Genomic DNA, 18,845 nt, shown 5'->3' with positions numbered 1-18,845 from the left:
TGCATCTGATCATCATATTTCTATAATGTTATAAGCAGTTTAGTTTGGGTCTGGTTTTAGGCGGAAATGAGTCAAATAAGGCATTCAGTTTAAGAGGTTATGACATTTAGCCAGAAACGATAAGGGGAACTTGTATTATCGTTAAACTGTTTTGCATCAAACATTCTCCTCTACGGGCAATAGGGAGACATCAGTTTATATCAGGTCTTTTTGCTTCTCCATTCTATTCTGTGAACAAGCTCTCAGTCATCTTAATTATCTTTGAACAAAGCTACTGTCGTAGTACAGTTATGAGGCAGTTATAAGGTAGGGCTAATCTGACCATGAATGATAAAGTGAGAAGGGGATATCAGGGAACCATCGAGGGTATTAACCTCTTCTGCTGAATGCCCTATTTGACTAACTTCTACATTTAAAAAAACAGACCCAAACTAAAATGATTATAAACATTAGAAATATGATGATCAGATGCAAAAGCAGGATGCCATTTAATAGGTAACACATTGAAGTTTTGTGTGGATATGTTAAGATCATAGTTTAGAATAACATACTACATATGACAAGGATATAAAGTAAACAATAATCAAATTAATAATCAAATTAAAGCTGAATTTGGGCCCAATTATGGGCCAGTCAGGCTTAAGAAGTTCTGGGCAGATGACGAGTGAACATCGTTGGTTTAGATGATGAAGTGAGATGGGGTGGGTGGTATTAAACAGATTAACAGTGAACACCGTTGGTTGAGATTTGCACGGTTGACGGTTCTGCCGTTGTGAGAAGTACCGGCGTCCTTATTTCTCCTGGCCGTCCATCCTGCTGGTTGCTGTGGTTACGGGCGGCTCGCCGGGTTCTGACAGTAATGAACTAATCGGGCCTGCAGTATAATGGCCCGGAGCCAATCACAGACCAGTAGATTTAGGACACAGTTGATTGGTCAGGAGCAGTCAATCTGTTCTGACGGAGAGTCCGGCTGGTCGCAGCAGACAGCTCCCCGGTCCGGGCCTCGGGCCAACAGACGTTCTAACCGACCGGTTGAGATTTAGCCTCCCGCTGGGAGTTCGGTCATGTGACATGCGTCTAACTGGAACAGATCTACTTTCCACCTTCTGTGGTCTTATATTAGCAGCCTAGAGTGAATGAGCTTTTCAGCCGTGAGTGATTTCATTTTCTATGTGCAATAACAACATGGTTAATAATTGATGCCCACAGGTTGTGATGTTGTCTCGTGGAGGAGAGACATCCTACTGAAACAGAAACGCAGAGAGGAGATTCCGAGGAAGGAGCTTTCAGAAACAGGAACTTTGTAAATATTTCAGTTTTTGTGTTTGTGCCATTGTTGTGTGTAGGATCATCCCCAGCCTCCAGCCCCCAGCCCCCTCTCTCGGTGGGAGAGAGTGTGAGGGGCTGGTGATCTGCAGGGAGCACAGCCTTGATGGCCACCTCCTTGTTGTCCCTGTCAAAGCGGTCCCTGTCTCTAATATCATTAACATCTATAATATAAATAACATCTATAATATCATTAACATCTATAATATCAATAACATCTATAATATAAATAACATCTATAATATCATTAACATCTATAATATCATTAACATCTATAATATCAATAACATCTATAATATCAATAACATCTATAATATCATTAACATCTATCATATCAATAACATCTATAATATCATTAACATCTATAATATCAATAACATCTATAATATCAATAACATCTATAATATCATTAACATCTATCATATCAATAACATCTATAATATCAATAACATCTATAATATCATTAACATAACATGTGTTTGATACCATTTCTTATTCCATTCCATGCATTATAATGAGCCCGTCCTCTGATTCCTACATCCACCAGCCTCCACCAGCCTCCACCAGCCTCCCCTGCCACATATACATGCATCTCTCTGGCTCTGCTCTGGATATGCCATCGCCAGTAATATCAGGTATCAGTTCTCGCGGCCCCCCACTGGTCAGAGCTTACACACACAACTAACGGGACTGCTGTGACTCAACTGTCAATATTTGTTGTGTTGCTCAAGTTTGGATCAAAATGAAATCAGAACAATGTAACAAATAGATTCCATACAGAAGTTAGACCATTACTCAAGCCAACCAAAAACACTTCTGGTAAGCATAATTATAACTTCAACACACACACACACACACACTCTCTCTCTCTCTCTCTCTCTCATACACACACACACACACACACACACACACACACACACACACACACACACACACACACACACACACACACACACACACACACACACAGGTGGTTCTGTGTAAACAGTGGTCTGTACTTTGGAGCTGTTGGCCAGTGTGTTCCAGCACAAGGACCAGACAACATGGCGAAGGTTAGTTTATTAGTGCTGAGCGCTGGAGTCCTGCTGGAGTACTGGCTGATGGCTGGAGGTAGGTCTGCTCTAACCCTAACCCTAACCCTAACCCTGCCTAACCCTAACCCTATCCCTGTCTAACCCTAACCCTATCCCTGTCTAACCCTAACCCTATCCCTGTCTAACCCTAACCCTGTCTAACCCTAACCCTAACCCTGTCTAACCCTAACCCTAACCCTGTCTAACCCTGTCTAACCCTAGGCTGTAGTCATAGGTGAATGATAGATATCATACTAGTGTCAGGGGAGGCTGGTGGAGGTCGACATCGGAGGACAGGCTCATTGTTTGGATTCCGTGCATTACAATGAGCCCGTCCTCCGATTTCTACCTCCACCAGCCTCCCCTGCTCAGTATCCATTCCCACTGTAAGCTACAGTTTCCTGATCTCCTTGTGTTCAGTCAGAGGCAGCTGTGTCATACTGGGACACACTGGCTGTGTTCCAACATCGACTCTAGTGCCTCAGAGAGAGACGTCTCCTGGTACACTAGCTAGTGTAGATACTGAGCCATGCATTCTCCCTGGTACACTAGCTAGTGTAGATACTGAGCCATGCATTCTCCCTGGTACACTAGCTAGTGTAGATACTGAGCCATGCATTCTCCCTGGTACACTCGCTAGTATGGATAGGGACAGGATAGAGGGACAGAGGGACAGAGAGACAGGGGGACAGAGAGACAGAGGGACAGGGGGACAGAGAGACAGGGGGACAGAGGGACAGAGAGACAGAGAGACAGAGGGACAGAGAGACAGAGGGACAGAGAGACAGAGGGACAGAGAGACAGAGGGACAGAGAGACAGGGGGACAGAGAGACAGAGGGACAGAGGGACAGAGAGACAGAGGGACAGGGGGACAGAGAGACAGGGGGACAGAGAGACAGAGGGACAGGGGGACAGAGAGACAGAGGGACAGGGGGACAGAGAGACAGAGAGACAGGGGGACAGAGAGACAGAGAGACAGAGAGACAGGGTTACAGGAGGACAGGGGGATCCCTGACAGGGGGACAGAGAGACAGGGGGACAGAGGGATACAGGGACAGAGAGACAGGGGGACAGAGGGATACAGGGACAGAGAGACAGGGGGACAGGAAGACAGAGGGATCCCTGACAGGAGGACAGTGTCAGATCATCACAGAGTGATGACAGGTGTGACAAACCTCCTTATTACATCAAAAGCAGATGTTGATCAACCTTATTCTCCTCCCACCTCCTCCCTCCCTCCTCCCTCCCTCCTCCCTCCTCCTCCCCCTCCCTCCTCCTCCTCCTCCTCCGCCCACCTCCCCCCCCCCCCCAGCCCAGGTGTTTGTGTCTCAGCGGTCTGCAGCCTCGGTGCTGAGCAGGCAGAAGCGCTTCAACACAGGGAGGTTTGAGGAGATGCAGAGGGACAACCTGGAGAGGGAGTGTCTGGAGGAGCAATGCAGCTTTGAGGAGGCGCGGGAGGTGTTCGAGAACCAGGAGAAAACTGTAGGTGGAGCTAGCATCCCTTACACACACACACACACACACACACACACACACACACACACACACACGCAGACAGACACACACACACACAGACACGCACACACACACACACACGCACGCACGCACACACACGCACGCATGCACGCACGCACGCACGCACGCACACACACACACGCAGACAGACACACACACACGCACGCACACACACACACACACACACACACGCAGACAGACACACACACACACAGACAGACACACACACACACACAGACACACACACACACACACAGACAGACAGTCCAGTTCCTCTGCTCATGGCCTTGCCTTGTCTTTGTGTTTATCTCTCTAGATGGAGTTTTGGAAAAAATATTCTGGTAAGTATCATATATGTCTGTCTGCCTGTCTGTCTGTCTGTCTGTGTGTCAGTGTTTGTCTGTCTGTCTGTCTGTCTGTCTGTCTGTATGTGTGTCAGTGTCTGTCTGTCTGTATGTCAGTCTGTCTCTCTCTCTCTCTCTCTCTCTCTCTCTAGACGGGGACCAGTGTGTCTAATTCTCTCTCTCTCTCTCTCTCTCTCTCTCTCTAGACGGGGACCAGTGTGTCTAATTCTCTCTCTCTCTCTCTCTCTCTCTCTCTCTCTAGACGGGGACCAGTGTGTCTAATTCTCTCTCTCTCTCTCTCTCTCTCTCTCTCTCTCTAGACGGGGACCAGTGTGAGTCGTCTCCGTGTCAGAATGGCGGTTATTGTAAGGATGAGATGAGTGCCTACATCTGCTACTGCCAACCTCAGTTCAACGGCAAGAACTGTGAGATAGGTGAGAGATGCTGATACAGCAGTTTCTGAGATCGCAAACGTCCCCCACTCCATCGTAACATCTCTCTCTCTCCCCTCCCCCTCTCTCTCTCCCCTCCCCCTCTCTCTCTCTCCCTCCCTCTCTCCCCTCCCCTTGTCTCTCTCTCTGTCTCCCTCCCCCCCCCTCCTCTCCCTATCCCCCCCACCCCCCTCAGAGATGGCCAGGCAGTGTGACATCAACAATGGCGGCTGCTCTCACTTCTGCTTGGTAGACTCCATATCCCAGCATGCTGTGTGTGAGTGTGCTGCAGGATACCAGCTGGATGAAGATCAGAGGACCTGCAAACCCCTCGGTACCTGTCTGTCTGTCTGTCTGTCTCTCTGTCTGTCTGTCTGTCTGTCTGTCTGTCTGTCTGTCTGTCTCTCTGTCTGTCTGTCTGTCTGTCTCTGTCTGTCTGTCTGTCTGTCTCTCTGTCTGTCTCTCTGTCTGTCTGTCAGTCTGTCTCTGTCTGTCTGTCTGTCTGTCTGTCTCTCTGACTGTCTGTCTGTCTGTCTCTGTCTGTCTGTCTGTCTGTCTGTCTGTCTGTCTGTCTCTCTGACTGTCTGTCTGTCTGTCTCTGTCTGTCTGTCTCTCTGCTATATTCAGTCTGTAGGTTCATGTGCTGTAATCTAATACAAAAAGATGATTAAGCCCTCCTCTTTTCTCTATCTTGTGTGTGTGTGTGTGTGTGTGTGTGTGTGTGTGTGTGTGTGTGTGTGTGTGTGTGTGTGTGTGTGTGTGTGTGTCTGTGTGTGTGTGTGTGTGTGTTTCAGGAAGCTTCCCCTGTGGTCGTCTGGGCAAGGCCATAAGAGACAGTCTGTCGTCCAGGTCCATGGTCACAGCCGTGCATAGAGACCAGGAGAGGTCCTACAACAGCCTGAACAACACACACTCTCCTGACTACCCAGAAAACGCTACATCACCTGCTGCTGCCAACGCCTCCGCCTCCCCCTCCCCCTCCCCTGCCTCCTCCACCTCAGACCCAGCGGCCCTGCCTGCTGCCTCCCCACCCCCCCCTCCCTCGGGGGTAGATGACCTGCCCTCCTGGGCCTTCTACCCGACTCTGCCCTCCATACGCCAGGAGATCAAGACTGGCGATCGCATCGTCGGGGGCAACGATGTCACACATGGGGAGATCCCCTGGCAGGTAGGAGGGAGGGTGTATGTCTATGTGTGTGAGTTTCTGTTTGTGTGTGTCTATGTGTGTGTGTGTGTGTGTGTGTGTGTGTGTGTCTCTGTGTGTCTGTGTCTGTGTGTATGTCTATGTGTGTGAGTTTGTGTTTGTGTGTGTCTATGTGTGTGTGTGTGTGTGTGTGTGTGTGTGTGTGTGTGTGTGTGTGTGTGTGTGTGTGTGTGTGTCTGTGTCTGTGTCTGTGTCTGTGTGTATGTCTATGTGTGTGAGTTTGTGTTTGTGTGCGTCTATGTGTGTGTGTGTGTGTGTGTGTGTGTGTGTGTGTGTGTGTGTGAGCTGCTAACGTGTGTCTCCCCCAGGTGTCCCTGATGACCAAGCTGACAAAGCAGAGTTTCTGCGGGGGCTCTCTGCTCAGCGAACTGTGGGTCATCACTGCTGCACACTGCCTGACCGAGGGCAAGCCTGGAACCTTCTTCATCAGAGTGGGTACGTTACTTTACCATACGTTACCATACATTACCATACACTACCATATGTTACCATACATTACCATACGTTACCATACAATACCATATATTAGCATATGTTACCATACATTACCATACGTTACCATACGATACCATACATTACCATACATTACATTATGATACCATATGATACCATACGATACCATACGTTACCATACATTACCATACATTACCATACAATACCATACAATACATTACCATACAATACCATACATTACCCTATGATATGATGCTACGATGCTATACGCTACAATGTTACAACGTTACCATGTCTTCCTTCACCATATGTTACGATACGATACATGACACCACAGAAACAGTTTGTATCTATGTGAACATGTGTGTCAGTAGTTTGTATGTGAACATGTGTGTCAGTAGTTTGCCTGTGAACATGTGTGTCAGTAGTTTGTTTGTGTACATGTGAGCATGTGTGTCAGTAGTTTGCCTGTGAACATGTGTCAGTAGTTTGTGTACAATCCACCATCCCTCCCTCCCTCCCTCCCCCCCTCCGCAGGAGAGCACAACATGTACGTCACCGAGGGGATGGAGAAGGACCACGACGTGGCCGAGTGTCACACGCACCCGAGCTACAACGTGCACCAGAGCCAGTACAACCACGACATCGCCCTGCTGAAGCTGCGTTCCCCTGTGGTGCTGTCCGACTACAGCCTGCCCATCTGCCTGGGCCCGCGGGACTTCACAGAGGACCTACTCCGGGACACGCCCAGCGGCGGCTCCATCGTCAGCGGGTGGGGGAACCTGCGCTTCCAGGGCCCGCAGGCGGCCACGCTGCAGAAGCTGGAGGTGCCGTACGTGGAGCGGACCGAGTGCAAAGGCAGCTCCAGCGTGCGGGTCTCCCGCTTCATGTTCTGCGCCGGGTACCGGAGCGAGCAGAAGGACTCGTGCCAGGGCGACAGCGGCGGGCCGCACGCCACGCGTTACCGTGACACCTGGTTCCTGACGGGCATCGTCAGCTGGGGGGAGGAGTGCGCCAAGGAGGGGAAGTATGGCGTGTACACGCGGGTGTCACGCTACTTCAACTGGATCACTAACGTGACGGGGATAGGGGTAGGGGCCAGCGATCACACACAGGAGGCCTGAATGTAGACAGACACACACCCAGACAGCTGGAATAACTACGTCTATGATCTAAAGAGCTAGACACACAGCCATACACACAGACACACACACACATAAACACACAGACACACACACACATAGACACACAGACACACAGACAAATAGACACACAGCCATACACACAGACACACAGCCATACACACAGACACACAGACATACACACAGACACACACACACACATAGACACACACACACACACACACATAGACACACAGCCATACACACAGACACACAGCCATACACACAGACACACACACACATATACACAGCCATACACACAGACACACAGCCATACACACAGACACACACACAGACACATAGACACACAGACACACACACACATAGACACACAGCCATACACACAGACACACACACAGACATACAGACACACAGACACAGACTCCAAGATGGAGGACGGGTGGCCAACCTCTGCATGCCTGGCTCTGATCTAGACGATGACACTACATCTATCATAACTACATCTATGATCGACCAATGTCATTACATTCAACCATGTGTGTAACTGTTGATGTATTTCTTCTTGTTTTATTAAAAATGATCTGTCAGTAATGTGTCTGAATGTCTCCTGTGGTTCTAAATTGAGGCTATTGATTCTAAATTGAGGCTAGTGATTCTACCCTGAGGCTAGTGATTCTAAATTGAGGCAAGTGATTCTACAGCTAGTAATTCTACAGCTAGTGATTCTACACTTCACCAGAGGAATGCTGACCGCTTCAATAATCAGTTATATTAATCAGGTGAAAACTATTGGGACTAAACTGCAGCTCCAACCCTTGTTGTGACTATCAGCAGCATCATTAGGACCCCCCCCCCCCCCCCCCCGCCCCCCTGTACCCCTGGTGTCCCCTGGAAGCCACAGCCCCCTGTACCCCCTTTACCTCCCCTGTTCCCTCTTGTACCCCCCCCTGGAATCCCCTGTACCCCCTTTACCTCCCCTGTTCCCTCTTGTACCCCCCCCTGGAATCCCCTGTACCCCACTTAAGGTGAACAACAGTAAATGAACAGTAATGACAAGGCACTCACATCAAATCATCTTGTGCTTATATTTGGGAAAATAATCTTCATCCATATTACGTATCAGCACGACATTTACATTTACATGAGTCCCCAGCGCCTGGCGCCGTGCTGCGTTTGTACAGAAGCAGCAGTTCTACAGGCTCCTACTGGTGATGACAGGGCACCCCCTGCTGGTACAAAACTGCAGTGCAGGTAGAAACAAGCATTCCGGGCTCCTGTCCGTTCCAGATGGGCACATCCCCTTCCCTTGCTCCCTCCTATCCGTGATGTTTAGATGACATCATCTCTGACAGTGAGCCCTAACTGAGCCAATGGGATTGAGCGGGCATAGCCTGAACAGTCGTTAGTGGTAACCGTTTCATACCTGTCTGAGGACGTCAAACGACAGGTATGAAACAGCGACCACAAACGGCTGTTCTGCTGTGTTTTGTGCGAATTGCACTGAATTGTGGGATAGCCTTCGTTCTGAAGGGATGTTTGTTGTTGACTTGGTGAAGGGGGTATTAGGAGGGGACAGGTTTGTTGTTGACTTGGTGAAGGGGGTATTAGGAGGGGACAGGTTTGTTGTTGACTTGGTGAAGGGGGTATTAGGAGGGGACAGGTTTGTTGTTGACTTGGTGAAGGGGGTATTAGGAGGGGACAGGTTTGTTGTTGACTTGGTGAAGGGGGTATTAGGAGGGGACAGGTTTGTTGTTGACTTGGTGAAGGGGGTATTAGGAGGGGACAGGTTTGTTGTTGACTTGGTGAAGGGGGTATTTAGGAGGGGACAGAATTCCCCCTTCCCTTGCTTACAACGGAATGGAATCACCCTGCTGTTCGCTGCCATCTTACATTCGGGCAAGACAGGGAAGGAAAGGGAACGCACCGAAGCAAACATTTCTTTTGGAAGCGAAAGGAGCCCGGGTGTTGAACTGACCCCCTGATCCCCCTGACCCCTGACCCCCAACCTCCAACACATGCAGAACAGTGGGCAGAGACACACTTAGCCCAGCAAGCGCTTATCTACGGGCCTAGCAAGCGCTTATCTATGGGGCTTGTATGCACAAAGTAATGATATTTTGGGACCATATCAATAGCTGACTGATGAGAAATATTTAAAACAAATGTTGAGTAAAATTCCGCTTTAACATTGAAATCATTTATCAGTGAAGTAGAAGTAGTAGAAGTAGTAGAAGTAGTAGAAGTAGTAGAAGTAGTAGAAGAAGACAATGTCAGAGGTAGAAAATGGGCATACAGTAAGAAACGGAGCGGGCAGAATTATCCATCACTATGATTTGGCTCATGAGCTGGTGTACATGAGCTGGTGTACATGAGCTGGTGTACATGAGCTGGTGTACATGAGCTGGTGTACATGAGCTGGTGTACATGAGCTGGTGTACATGAGCTGGTGTACATGAGCTGGTATGAGCTGGTGTACATGAGCTGGTGTACATGAGCTGGTGTACATGAGCTGGTGCACATGAGCTGGTGTACATGAGCTGGTATGAGCTGGTGTACATGAGCTGGTATGAGCTGGTGTACATGAGCTGGTGTACATGAGCTGGTGCACATGAGCTGGTGCACATGAGCTGGTGCACATGAGCTGGTGGACATGAGCTGGTGTACATGAGCTGGTGTACATGAGCTGGTGTACATGAGCTGGAGGACATGAGCTGGTGCACATGAGCTGGTGTACATGAGCTGGTGCACATGAGCTGGTGTACATGAGCTGGTGTACATGAGCTGGAGGACATGAGCTGGTGTACATGAGCTGGTGTACATGAGCTGGTGCACATGAGCTGGTGTACATGAGCTGGTGCACATGAGCTGGTGTACATGAGCTGGTGCACATGAGCTGGTGCACATGAGCTGGTGCACATGAGCTGGTATGAGCTGGTGGACATGAGCTGGTGCACATGAGCTGGTGTACATGAGCTGGTGTACATGAGCTGGAGGACATGAGCTGGTGCACATGAGCTGGTGCACATGAGCTGGTGCACATGAGCTGGAGGACATGAGCTGGTGTACATGAGCTGGTGCACATGAGCTGGTGTACATGAGCTGGTGTACATGAGCTGGTGTACATGAGCTGGAGGACATGAGCTGGTGCACATGAGCTGGTGTACATGAGCTGGTGCACATGAGCTGGTGTACATGAGCTGGTGTACATGAGCTGGAGGACATGAGCTGGTGTACATGAGCTGGTGTACATGAGCTGGTGCACATGAGCTGGTGTACATGAGCTGGTGCACATGAGCTGGTGTACATGAGCTGGTGTACATGAGCTGGTGTACATGAGCTGGAGGACATGAGCTGGTGCACATGAGCTGGTGCACATGAGCTGGTGCACATGAGCTGGAGGACATGAGCTGGTGTACATGAGCTGGTGCACATGAGCTGGTGTACATGAGCTGGTGTACATGAGCTGGTGTACATGAGCTGGAGGACATGAGCTGGTGCACATGAGCTGGTGTACATGAGCTGGTGCACATGAGCTGGTGTACATGAGCTGGTGTACATGAGCTGGAGGACATGAGCTGGTGTACATGAGCTGGTGTACATGAGCTGGTGCACATGAGCTGGTGTACATGAGCTGGTGCACATGAGCTGGTGTACATGAGCTGGTGTACATGAGCTGGTGTACATGAGCTGGTGCACATGAGCTGGTGCACATGAGCTGGTGCACATGAGCTGGTGTACATGAGCTGGTGCACATGAGCTGGTGCACATGAGCTGGTGCACATGAGCTGGTGCACATGAGCTGGTGTACATGAGCTGGTGTACATGAGCTGGTGTACATGAGCTGGTGCACATGAGCTGGTGCACATGAGCTGGTGCACATGAGCTGGTGTACATGAGCTGGTGCACATGAGCTGGTGTACATGAGCTGGTGTACATGAGCTGGTGTACATGAGCTGGTGCACATGAGCTGGTGTACATGAGCTGGTGCACATGAGCTGGTGTACATGAGCTGGTGTACATGAGCTGGTGTACATGAGCTGGTGTACATGAGCTGGTGCACATGAGCTGGTGCACATGAGCTGGTGCACATGAGCTGGTGTACATGAGCTGGTGCACATGAGCTGGTGCACATGAGCTGGTGCACATGAGCTGGTGCACATGAGCTGGTGTACATGAGCTGGTGTACATGAGCTGGTGTACATGAGCTGGTGCACATGAGCTGGTGCACATGAGCTGGTGCACATGAGCTGGTGTACATGAGCTGGTGCACATGAGCTGGTGTACATGAGCTGGTGTACATGAGCTGGTGTACATGAGCTGGTGCACATGAGCTGGTGTACATGAGCTGGTGCACATGAGCTGGAGGACATGAGCTGGTGCACATGAGCTGGAGGACATGAGCTGGTGCACATGAGCTGGAGGACATGAGCTGGTGCACATGAGCTGGTGCACATGAGCTGGTGCACATGAGCTGGTGCACATGAGCTGGTGCACATGAGCTGGTGCACATGAGCTGGTGCACATGAGCTGGTGCACATGAGCTGGTGCACATGAGCTGGTGCACATGAGCTGGTGTACATGAGCTGGTGCACATGAGCTGGTGCACATGAGCTGGTGCACATGAGCTGGTGCACATGAGCTGGTGCTGAGATGATATGGCACATGAGCTGGTGCTGAGATGATATGGCACATGAGCTGGTGCTGAGATGATATGGCACATGAGCTGGTGCTGAGATGATATGTTGGTATCTGATCAAGATGGAGGACGCGGGACAACGGTAACACATGAGCTGGTGCTGAGATGATATGTTGGTATCTGATCAAGATGGAGGACGCGGGACAACGGTAACACATGAGCTGGTGCTGAGATGATATGTTGGTATCTGATCAAGATGGAGGACGCGGGACAACGGTAACACATGAGCTGGTGCTGAGATGATATGTTGGTATCTGATCAAGATGGAGGACGCGGGACAACGGTAACACCACAACACGGGTCCAGGTGGTCACATGACCATGTCCAGGTGGTGTCAGTCACACGACCATGTCCAGGTCAGTCACATGTTCATGTCCAGGTGTCAGTCACATGTTCATGTCCAGGTCAGTCACATGTTCATGTCCAGGTGTCAGTCACACGACCATGTCCAGGTCAGTCACATGATCATGTCCAGGTGTCAGTCACATGTTCATGTCCAGGTCAGTCACATGTACATGTCCAGGTGGTGTCAGTCACATGACCATGTCCAGGTGGTAGTCACATGATCACGAGGACCACAGACCGCCTCAGAGTCAAGTGTCTCCAGCACACAGGGAGTGACGTCATGATGATCCTGTAGCTATGACGACCAGCAGTGTTGCAGTTGGAGAGAAGCTTGGGTCCAGTACCTTGGTTTCCGTGGTTACATTGTGCTTGAGTGTGATGGTTGGATGGAGGCAGGTTGTGACCCTCACATGGCAGAGTTACACTGGTCGAGAACACTAGAGTCTAGTTCTACACTATGAGGCTAGGAGACTAGGACTAGGAGACAAGGACTAGGAGACTAGGAGACTAGGAGACTAGGAGACTAGGACACTTGAAAACTAGGACCCAAGAAGACAAAGTCTCTACATTATTGTCCTAGTGTCCTAGTGTCCTAGTCTCCTAGTTTCCTAATGTCTTAGTCTCCTAGTCTCCTAGACTCCTAGTGTCCTAGTCTCCTAGTGTCCTAGTCTCCTAGTGTCCTAGTGCCCCAGTCTGTCTGGCAGCAAGGTTCACACTCCTGGAGAAAACACTAGCTTTGGCATGGATGGACATGACCACAGAGTGATGACAGGAGGTGCGTGTGCGTGTGCGTGTGCGTGTGCGTGTGCGCGTGCGCGTGCGTGTGCGTGTGCGTGTGCGTGTGTGTGTGTGCTCAGCTCCCGGCTCTTCATATTTCCGGGATCTGGAGGAGACAGTAAAAGACACAGTCATGAACAGGTGTGTCTTGATGCTACAGAGAACTCTGGTCTGATTGGGCGGCTCTCACCTGCCCTCCCAGGCTGCTGCTGTCACCATGACAACTCTCCCCCAGAATCCTGTGCAGGTTATAACCGGAGACCCGCCCCTCGTCACTACGACTCACGTTTCTCACCAGCCTGAGAGACAAACAGACAGACAGACAGACAGACAGACAGACAGACAGGCAGGCAGGCAGGCAGGCAGGCAGGCAGGCAGGCAGACAGACAGACAGACAGACAGACAGACAGACAGACATACAGGCAGGCAGGCAGACAGGCAGGCAGGCAGGCAGGCAGACAGACAGACAGACAGACAGACAGGCAGACAAACAGACAGACAGACAGACATACAGGCAGGCAGGCAGGCAGACAGACAGGCAGACAGACAAACAGGCAGACAGGAAGACAGACAGACAGGCAGGCAGACAGACATACAGACAGACAGGCAGGCAGGCAGGCAGACAGATAGGTAGGCAGGCAGGCAGACAGACAGACAGGCAGACAGACAGGCAAAAAGACAGACATACAGGCAGGCAGGCAGACAGACAGACAGACAGACAGACAGACAAACAGACAGGCAGGCAGGCAGACAGGCAGACAAACAGACAGACAGACAGACATACAGGCAGGCAGGCAGACAGACAGACAGGCAGACAGACAGACAAACAGGCAGACAGGAAGACAGACAGACAGACAGACAGACAGACAGACAGACATACATACAGACAAACAGACAGGCAGGCAGGCAGACAGACAGACAGATAGGTAGGCAGGCAGGCAGGCAGACAGACAGACAGGCAGACAGACAGACAGACAGGAATACAGGCAGGCATGCAGACAGACAGGCAGACAGACAGACAGGCAGACAGACAGACAGACAGGCAGACAGACAGACAGGCAGGCAGGCAGGCAGACAGACAGGCAGGCAGGAAGACAGACAGACAGGCAGGCAGGTAGGCAGGCAGGCAGACAGACAGACAGACAGACAGACAGACAGACAAAAAGACAGACATACAGACAGGCAGGCAGGCAGACAGACAGAGAGACAGGAATGCAGGCAGGCATGCAGACAGACAGGCAGACAGACAGACAGACAGACAGACAGGCAGACAGACAGACAGACAGACAGACAGACAGGCAGGCAGGCAGACAGACAGGCAGACAGACAGACAGACAGGCAGACAGACAGACAGACAGACAGACAGACAGACAGGCAGACAGACAGACAGACAGACAGACAGACAGACAGACAGACAGACAGACAGACAGACAGACAGGCAGGCAGGCAGACAGACATTAGTACATTAGTAGTAACAGTTTAAAATAGTCTGATGTTCGGATTAGGGTTAGGAGTCAGATAGTCGTAATAGTCTGATGTTAGGGTTAGGGTTAGGAGTCAGATAGTTGTAATAGTCTGATGTTAGGGTTAGGGTTAGGAGTCAGATAGTTGTAATAGTCTGATGTTAGGGTTAGGGTTAGGAGTCAGATAGTTGTAATAGTCTGATGTTAGGGTTAAGGGTCAGATAGTTGTAATAGTCTGATGTTAGGGTTAGGGTTAGGAGTCAGATAGTTGTAATAGTCTGATGTTAGGGTTAAGGGTCAGATAGTTGTAATAGTCTGATGTTAGGGTTAGGGTTAGGAGTCAGATAGTTGAAATAGTCAGTATGTCTTCTTACCACTGTCCTGCAGTGTCTTCCTGCAGCAACTGGATGACATCACCGCACTTAATGATGAGGTCATCCATACTACACACACTACTGTCCACCATGGCCCGGTAGCGACCAGCAACCTGTAGGGGACATAGTACACCCTATACTGCTGTAGGGGACATAGTACATCCTATACTGCTGTAGGGGACATAGTACACCCTATACTGCTGTAGGGGACATAGTACACCCTATACTGCTGTAGGGGACATAGTACACCCTATACTGTAGGGGACATAGTACACCCTATACTGTAGGGGACATAGTACACCCTATACTGCTGTAGGGGACATAGTACACCCTATACTGCTGTAGGGGACATAGTACACCCTATACTGTAGGGGACATAGTACACCCTATACTGCTGTAGGGGACATAGTACACCCTATACTGCTGTAGGGGACATAGTACACCCTATACTGTAGGGGACATAGTATACCCTATACTGCTGTAGGGGACATAGTACACCCTATACTGCTGTAGGGGACATAGTACACCCTATACTGTAGGGGACATAGTACACCCTATACTGTAGGGGACATAGTACACCCTATACTGCTGTAGGGGACATAGTACACCCTATACTGCTGTAGGGGACATAGTACACCCTATACTGTAGGGGACATAGCACACCCTATACTGTAGGGGTCTAGTGTATAGTATAGGACTGTAATACTATAACGCTACATGTCCCCCCGCCAGATGTGCTCACCAGAGGGGCGGGGTCATCATCCTCCTCAGAGTCTGATTGATTGGAGATGTCGGTAGCTCCTCCCCAATCCTCCAGGCCTTCACAGATAGCTACAGAGTGGGAGGAGCCAGGCCAAGCTGAAGGAGACAGAACAGCAGGGTTGTGGGGGGTTATGGGGGGGGGGGGTTGTTGTGGGGGGCTGGGGGGGGTTGTGGGGGGGGGGCTGACTCACTGTGGCGGTTGTGTGGCTGGGGGGACCGGACCACAGGCTCGGTGAGGGCGTGGCTACTGTGGTCTGACTCCGCCTCCTGGGCGCCGGGGGCCGCGCCCCCCGCCAGCTTGCTGTGAGGGAGGACATCAAGACAACCTGAGCAGCCGGCGAACTGGGCGGGGCTCCACGCCAACGCCATGCACACCGACGCCCGCACCACACTGCCCACTCGCCACCAACGCCGCAGAGAGACACAGAAACACAACACCACCGTGGTCACGTGACGGGGGGCAGGGCAAGCTGACACACCACATCACATGACACATCGCATGACATCACAGACACGGCGTTGCTGGTCACATGCTACCACTTAACATTACCTTAACACACATGCCAACAGATCATACCATGATATGGAGAGGAGGGGGGAGGGGAGAGGAGGAGAGGGGAGGAGAGGAGAGGAGGGGAGGGGAGGGGAGGGGAAAGAGGAGGAGAGGAGAGGAGGGGAAGAGGAGGAGAGAGGAGGAGAGAGGAGAGGAGAGGAGGAGAGAGGAGGAGACATGCATATAGAGTGTCACCTGTCAGAAGGGGGAGGGGACAGTGGCGTCTCTGGCGGCTGGAGGGGCGGAGCATCATCTGGAAGAGAGGGGGGAGGCAGAGAGAGGGAGGGGGAGAGAGGGGACAGAGAAGAGGGGAGGCAGAGAGAGGGAGGGGGAGGGGGAGGGGGAGATAGGGTGGACAGAGATGGGGAGGGGGGCAGAGAGATGGACAGAGAGAGAGGGGGGGTCATTCCTCGCTTACAAGCTAACACCAGTCTCCATCTTGCGTCCTCTGGATTGCCAACACATGTGACCGCCCGGGGCAATATTTTAACGGCGTAAAAACCAGTCTTGGCGCAAGTGCTGGCGGGGGTGGGGGTGTTAGGGGGTGTTTGGGGGTGTTAGGGGGTGTTAGCGGGTGTTTGGGGGTGTTAGGGTTTTTTTGGGGGTGTTTGGGGGTGTTTGTGAGTGTTAGGGGGTGTTTGGGGGTGTTTGTGAGTGTTAGGGAGTGTTTGGGGGTGTTAGGGAGTGTTAGGGAGTGTTAGGGAGTGTTAGGGAGTGTTAGGGGGTGTTAGGGAGTGTTAGGGAGTGTTAGGGGGTGTTAGGGAGTGTTAGGGAGTGTTTGGGAGTGTTAGGGGGTGTTAGGGAGTGTTAGGGAGTGTTTGGGAGTGTTAGGGGGTGTTAGGGAGTGTTAGGGGGTGTTAGGGGGTGTTAGGGGGTGTTAGGGAGTGTTAGGGAGTGTTAGGGAGTGTTAGGGAGTGTTTGGGGGTGTTAGGGAGTGTTAGGGGGTGTTAGGGGGGTGTTAGGGGGTGTTAGGGAGTGTGTCTGAAATACTATTTTCAAGGCCAGAATTTGACAGCACACCTGATGGCACTTGGCGTGCTTATTGTCATGAAAGGCAAGTAAACAAACCACAACAGAGGTAAACAACAGAAGTAAACAACAGAGGTAAACAAATCAACAGAGGTAAACAAACCACAGCAGAGGTAAACAAACCACAACAGAGGTAAACAACAGAGGTAAACAAACCACAACAGTGGTAAACAACAGAGGTAAACAAACCACAGCACAGACATCAACAGAGGTAAACAATAGAGGTAAACAATAGAGGTAAACAACAGAGGTAAACAATAGAGGTAAACAATAGAGGTAAACAATAGAGGTAAACAACAGAGGTAAACAACAGAGGTAAACAATAGAGGTAAACAATAGAGGTAAACAAACAACACACCCAACAGACAAGAAGAGGCGGAGTAGAAACCTTGGAGCAGCCTCTGTTGATTGGTCAGGATCTTTCTGATCTCCGTCAGCCATGACACCTTCACCTCCAATGTAGGAGCCTGAGAACACACACACACAAACACACACACACACACACACATACACACTACAGCACTGAGAGAGAGAGAGAGAGAGAGAGAGAGAGAGAGAGAGGGTGTGTGTGTCTGCCTGTGTGTGTGTGTGTGTGTGTGTGTGTGTGTGTGTGTGTGTGTGTGTATGTGTGTGTGTGTGTGTGTGTGTGTGTGTGTGTGTGTGTGTGTGTGTGGTGTGTGTGTGTGTGTGTGGTGTGTGTGGTGTGTGTGTGTGTGTGTGTGTGTGTGTGTGTGTGTGTGTGTGTGTGTGTGTGTGGTGTGTGTGGTGTGTGTGTGTGTGTGTGTGTGTGTGTGTGTGTGTGTGTGTGTGTGATTGTGTGTGAGAGAGAGATCCCTCACCTGAACCACATACACCTCCTCTCTCCCGCTGTACCAGATTTCAAACTTCTTCACGTCTCCTTTAACGTTCTCTGTGATGCCAACAGCACTCATCTGGACAGGAAACAGGTCAGTTACAGTGACCAACACAGCACTCATCTGGACAGGAAACAGGTCAGTTATAGCACAGCACAGTGTTCATGTACAGAGTCTACTAGTCTACTAGTTACTAGGTGTTCATGTAGAGAGTCTACCAGTTACTAGTCTACTAGTCTACTAGTTACTAGGTGTTCATGTACAGAGTCTACCAGTTACTAGTTACTAGGTGTTCATGTACAGAGTCTACTAGTTACTAGTTACTAGGTGTTCATGTAGAGAGTCTACTAGTTACTAGTCTACTAGTCTAGCAGCAGCAGTGGTATGATGTGGTATGAAGTGTACTAGCAGTAGGGTACTATAGTGTACTATACTAGTGTACTATCGTGTACTATACAAGGGTACAACAGTGTACTATACTAGGGTGCTATAGTGTACTATAG

The 18,845-nt window shown here is 50.4% G+C and overlaps 2 protein-coding genes across 2 annotated transcripts in view; one reads left to right on the top strand and one right to left on the bottom strand.

The window, feature by feature from the left end:
- Positions 1–2,369: 2,369 nt before the first annotated feature.
- Positions 2,370–7,471, top strand: f9b (coagulation factor IXb; the record flags this gene model as incomplete). The annotated part of the gene is made up of 8 exons (XM_083665341.1): positions 2,370–2,436; positions 3,713–3,882; positions 4,232–4,256; positions 4,580–4,693; positions 4,887–5,024; positions 5,485–5,858; positions 6,203–6,329; positions 6,885–7,471. The coding sequence occupies 8 exons, from the start codon at positions 2,370–2,372 to the stop codon at positions 7,469–7,471; spliced, it is 1,602 nt and encodes a 533-aa protein (XP_083521467.1).
- Positions 7,472–13,398: 5,927 nt separating this feature from the next.
- Positions 13,399–18,845, bottom strand: part of mcf2b (MCF.2 cell line derived transforming sequence b) — a gene marked incomplete at both ends in the record, with an annotated part of 20,365 nt that continues 14,918 nt past the window's right edge. The window contains 8 exons of the mRNA XM_083665340.1: positions 13,399–13,413; positions 13,498–13,606; positions 15,145–15,257; positions 15,887–16,002; positions 16,098–16,297; positions 16,655–16,712; positions 17,847–17,955; positions 18,328–18,420. Coding sequence (XP_083521466.1) covers positions 13,399–13,413; positions 13,498–13,606; positions 15,145–15,257; positions 15,887–16,002; positions 16,098–16,297; positions 16,655–16,712; positions 17,847–17,955; positions 18,328–18,420 — 813 coding nt within the window. The remainder of the gene's footprint in view (positions 13,414–13,497; positions 13,607–15,144; positions 15,258–15,886; positions 16,003–16,097; positions 16,298–16,654; positions 16,713–17,846; positions 17,956–18,327; positions 18,421–18,845) is intronic.

Source organism: Argentina silus, assembly GCF_951799395.1.
Source record: "Argentina silus genome assembly, chromosome: 2".
NCBI lineage: Eukaryota > Metazoa > Chordata > Actinopteri > Argentiniformes > Argentinidae > Argentina > Argentina silus.
Note: the sequence above shows the minus strand (reverse complement) of the source record. Positions and strands in the feature narration are given on the sequence as shown.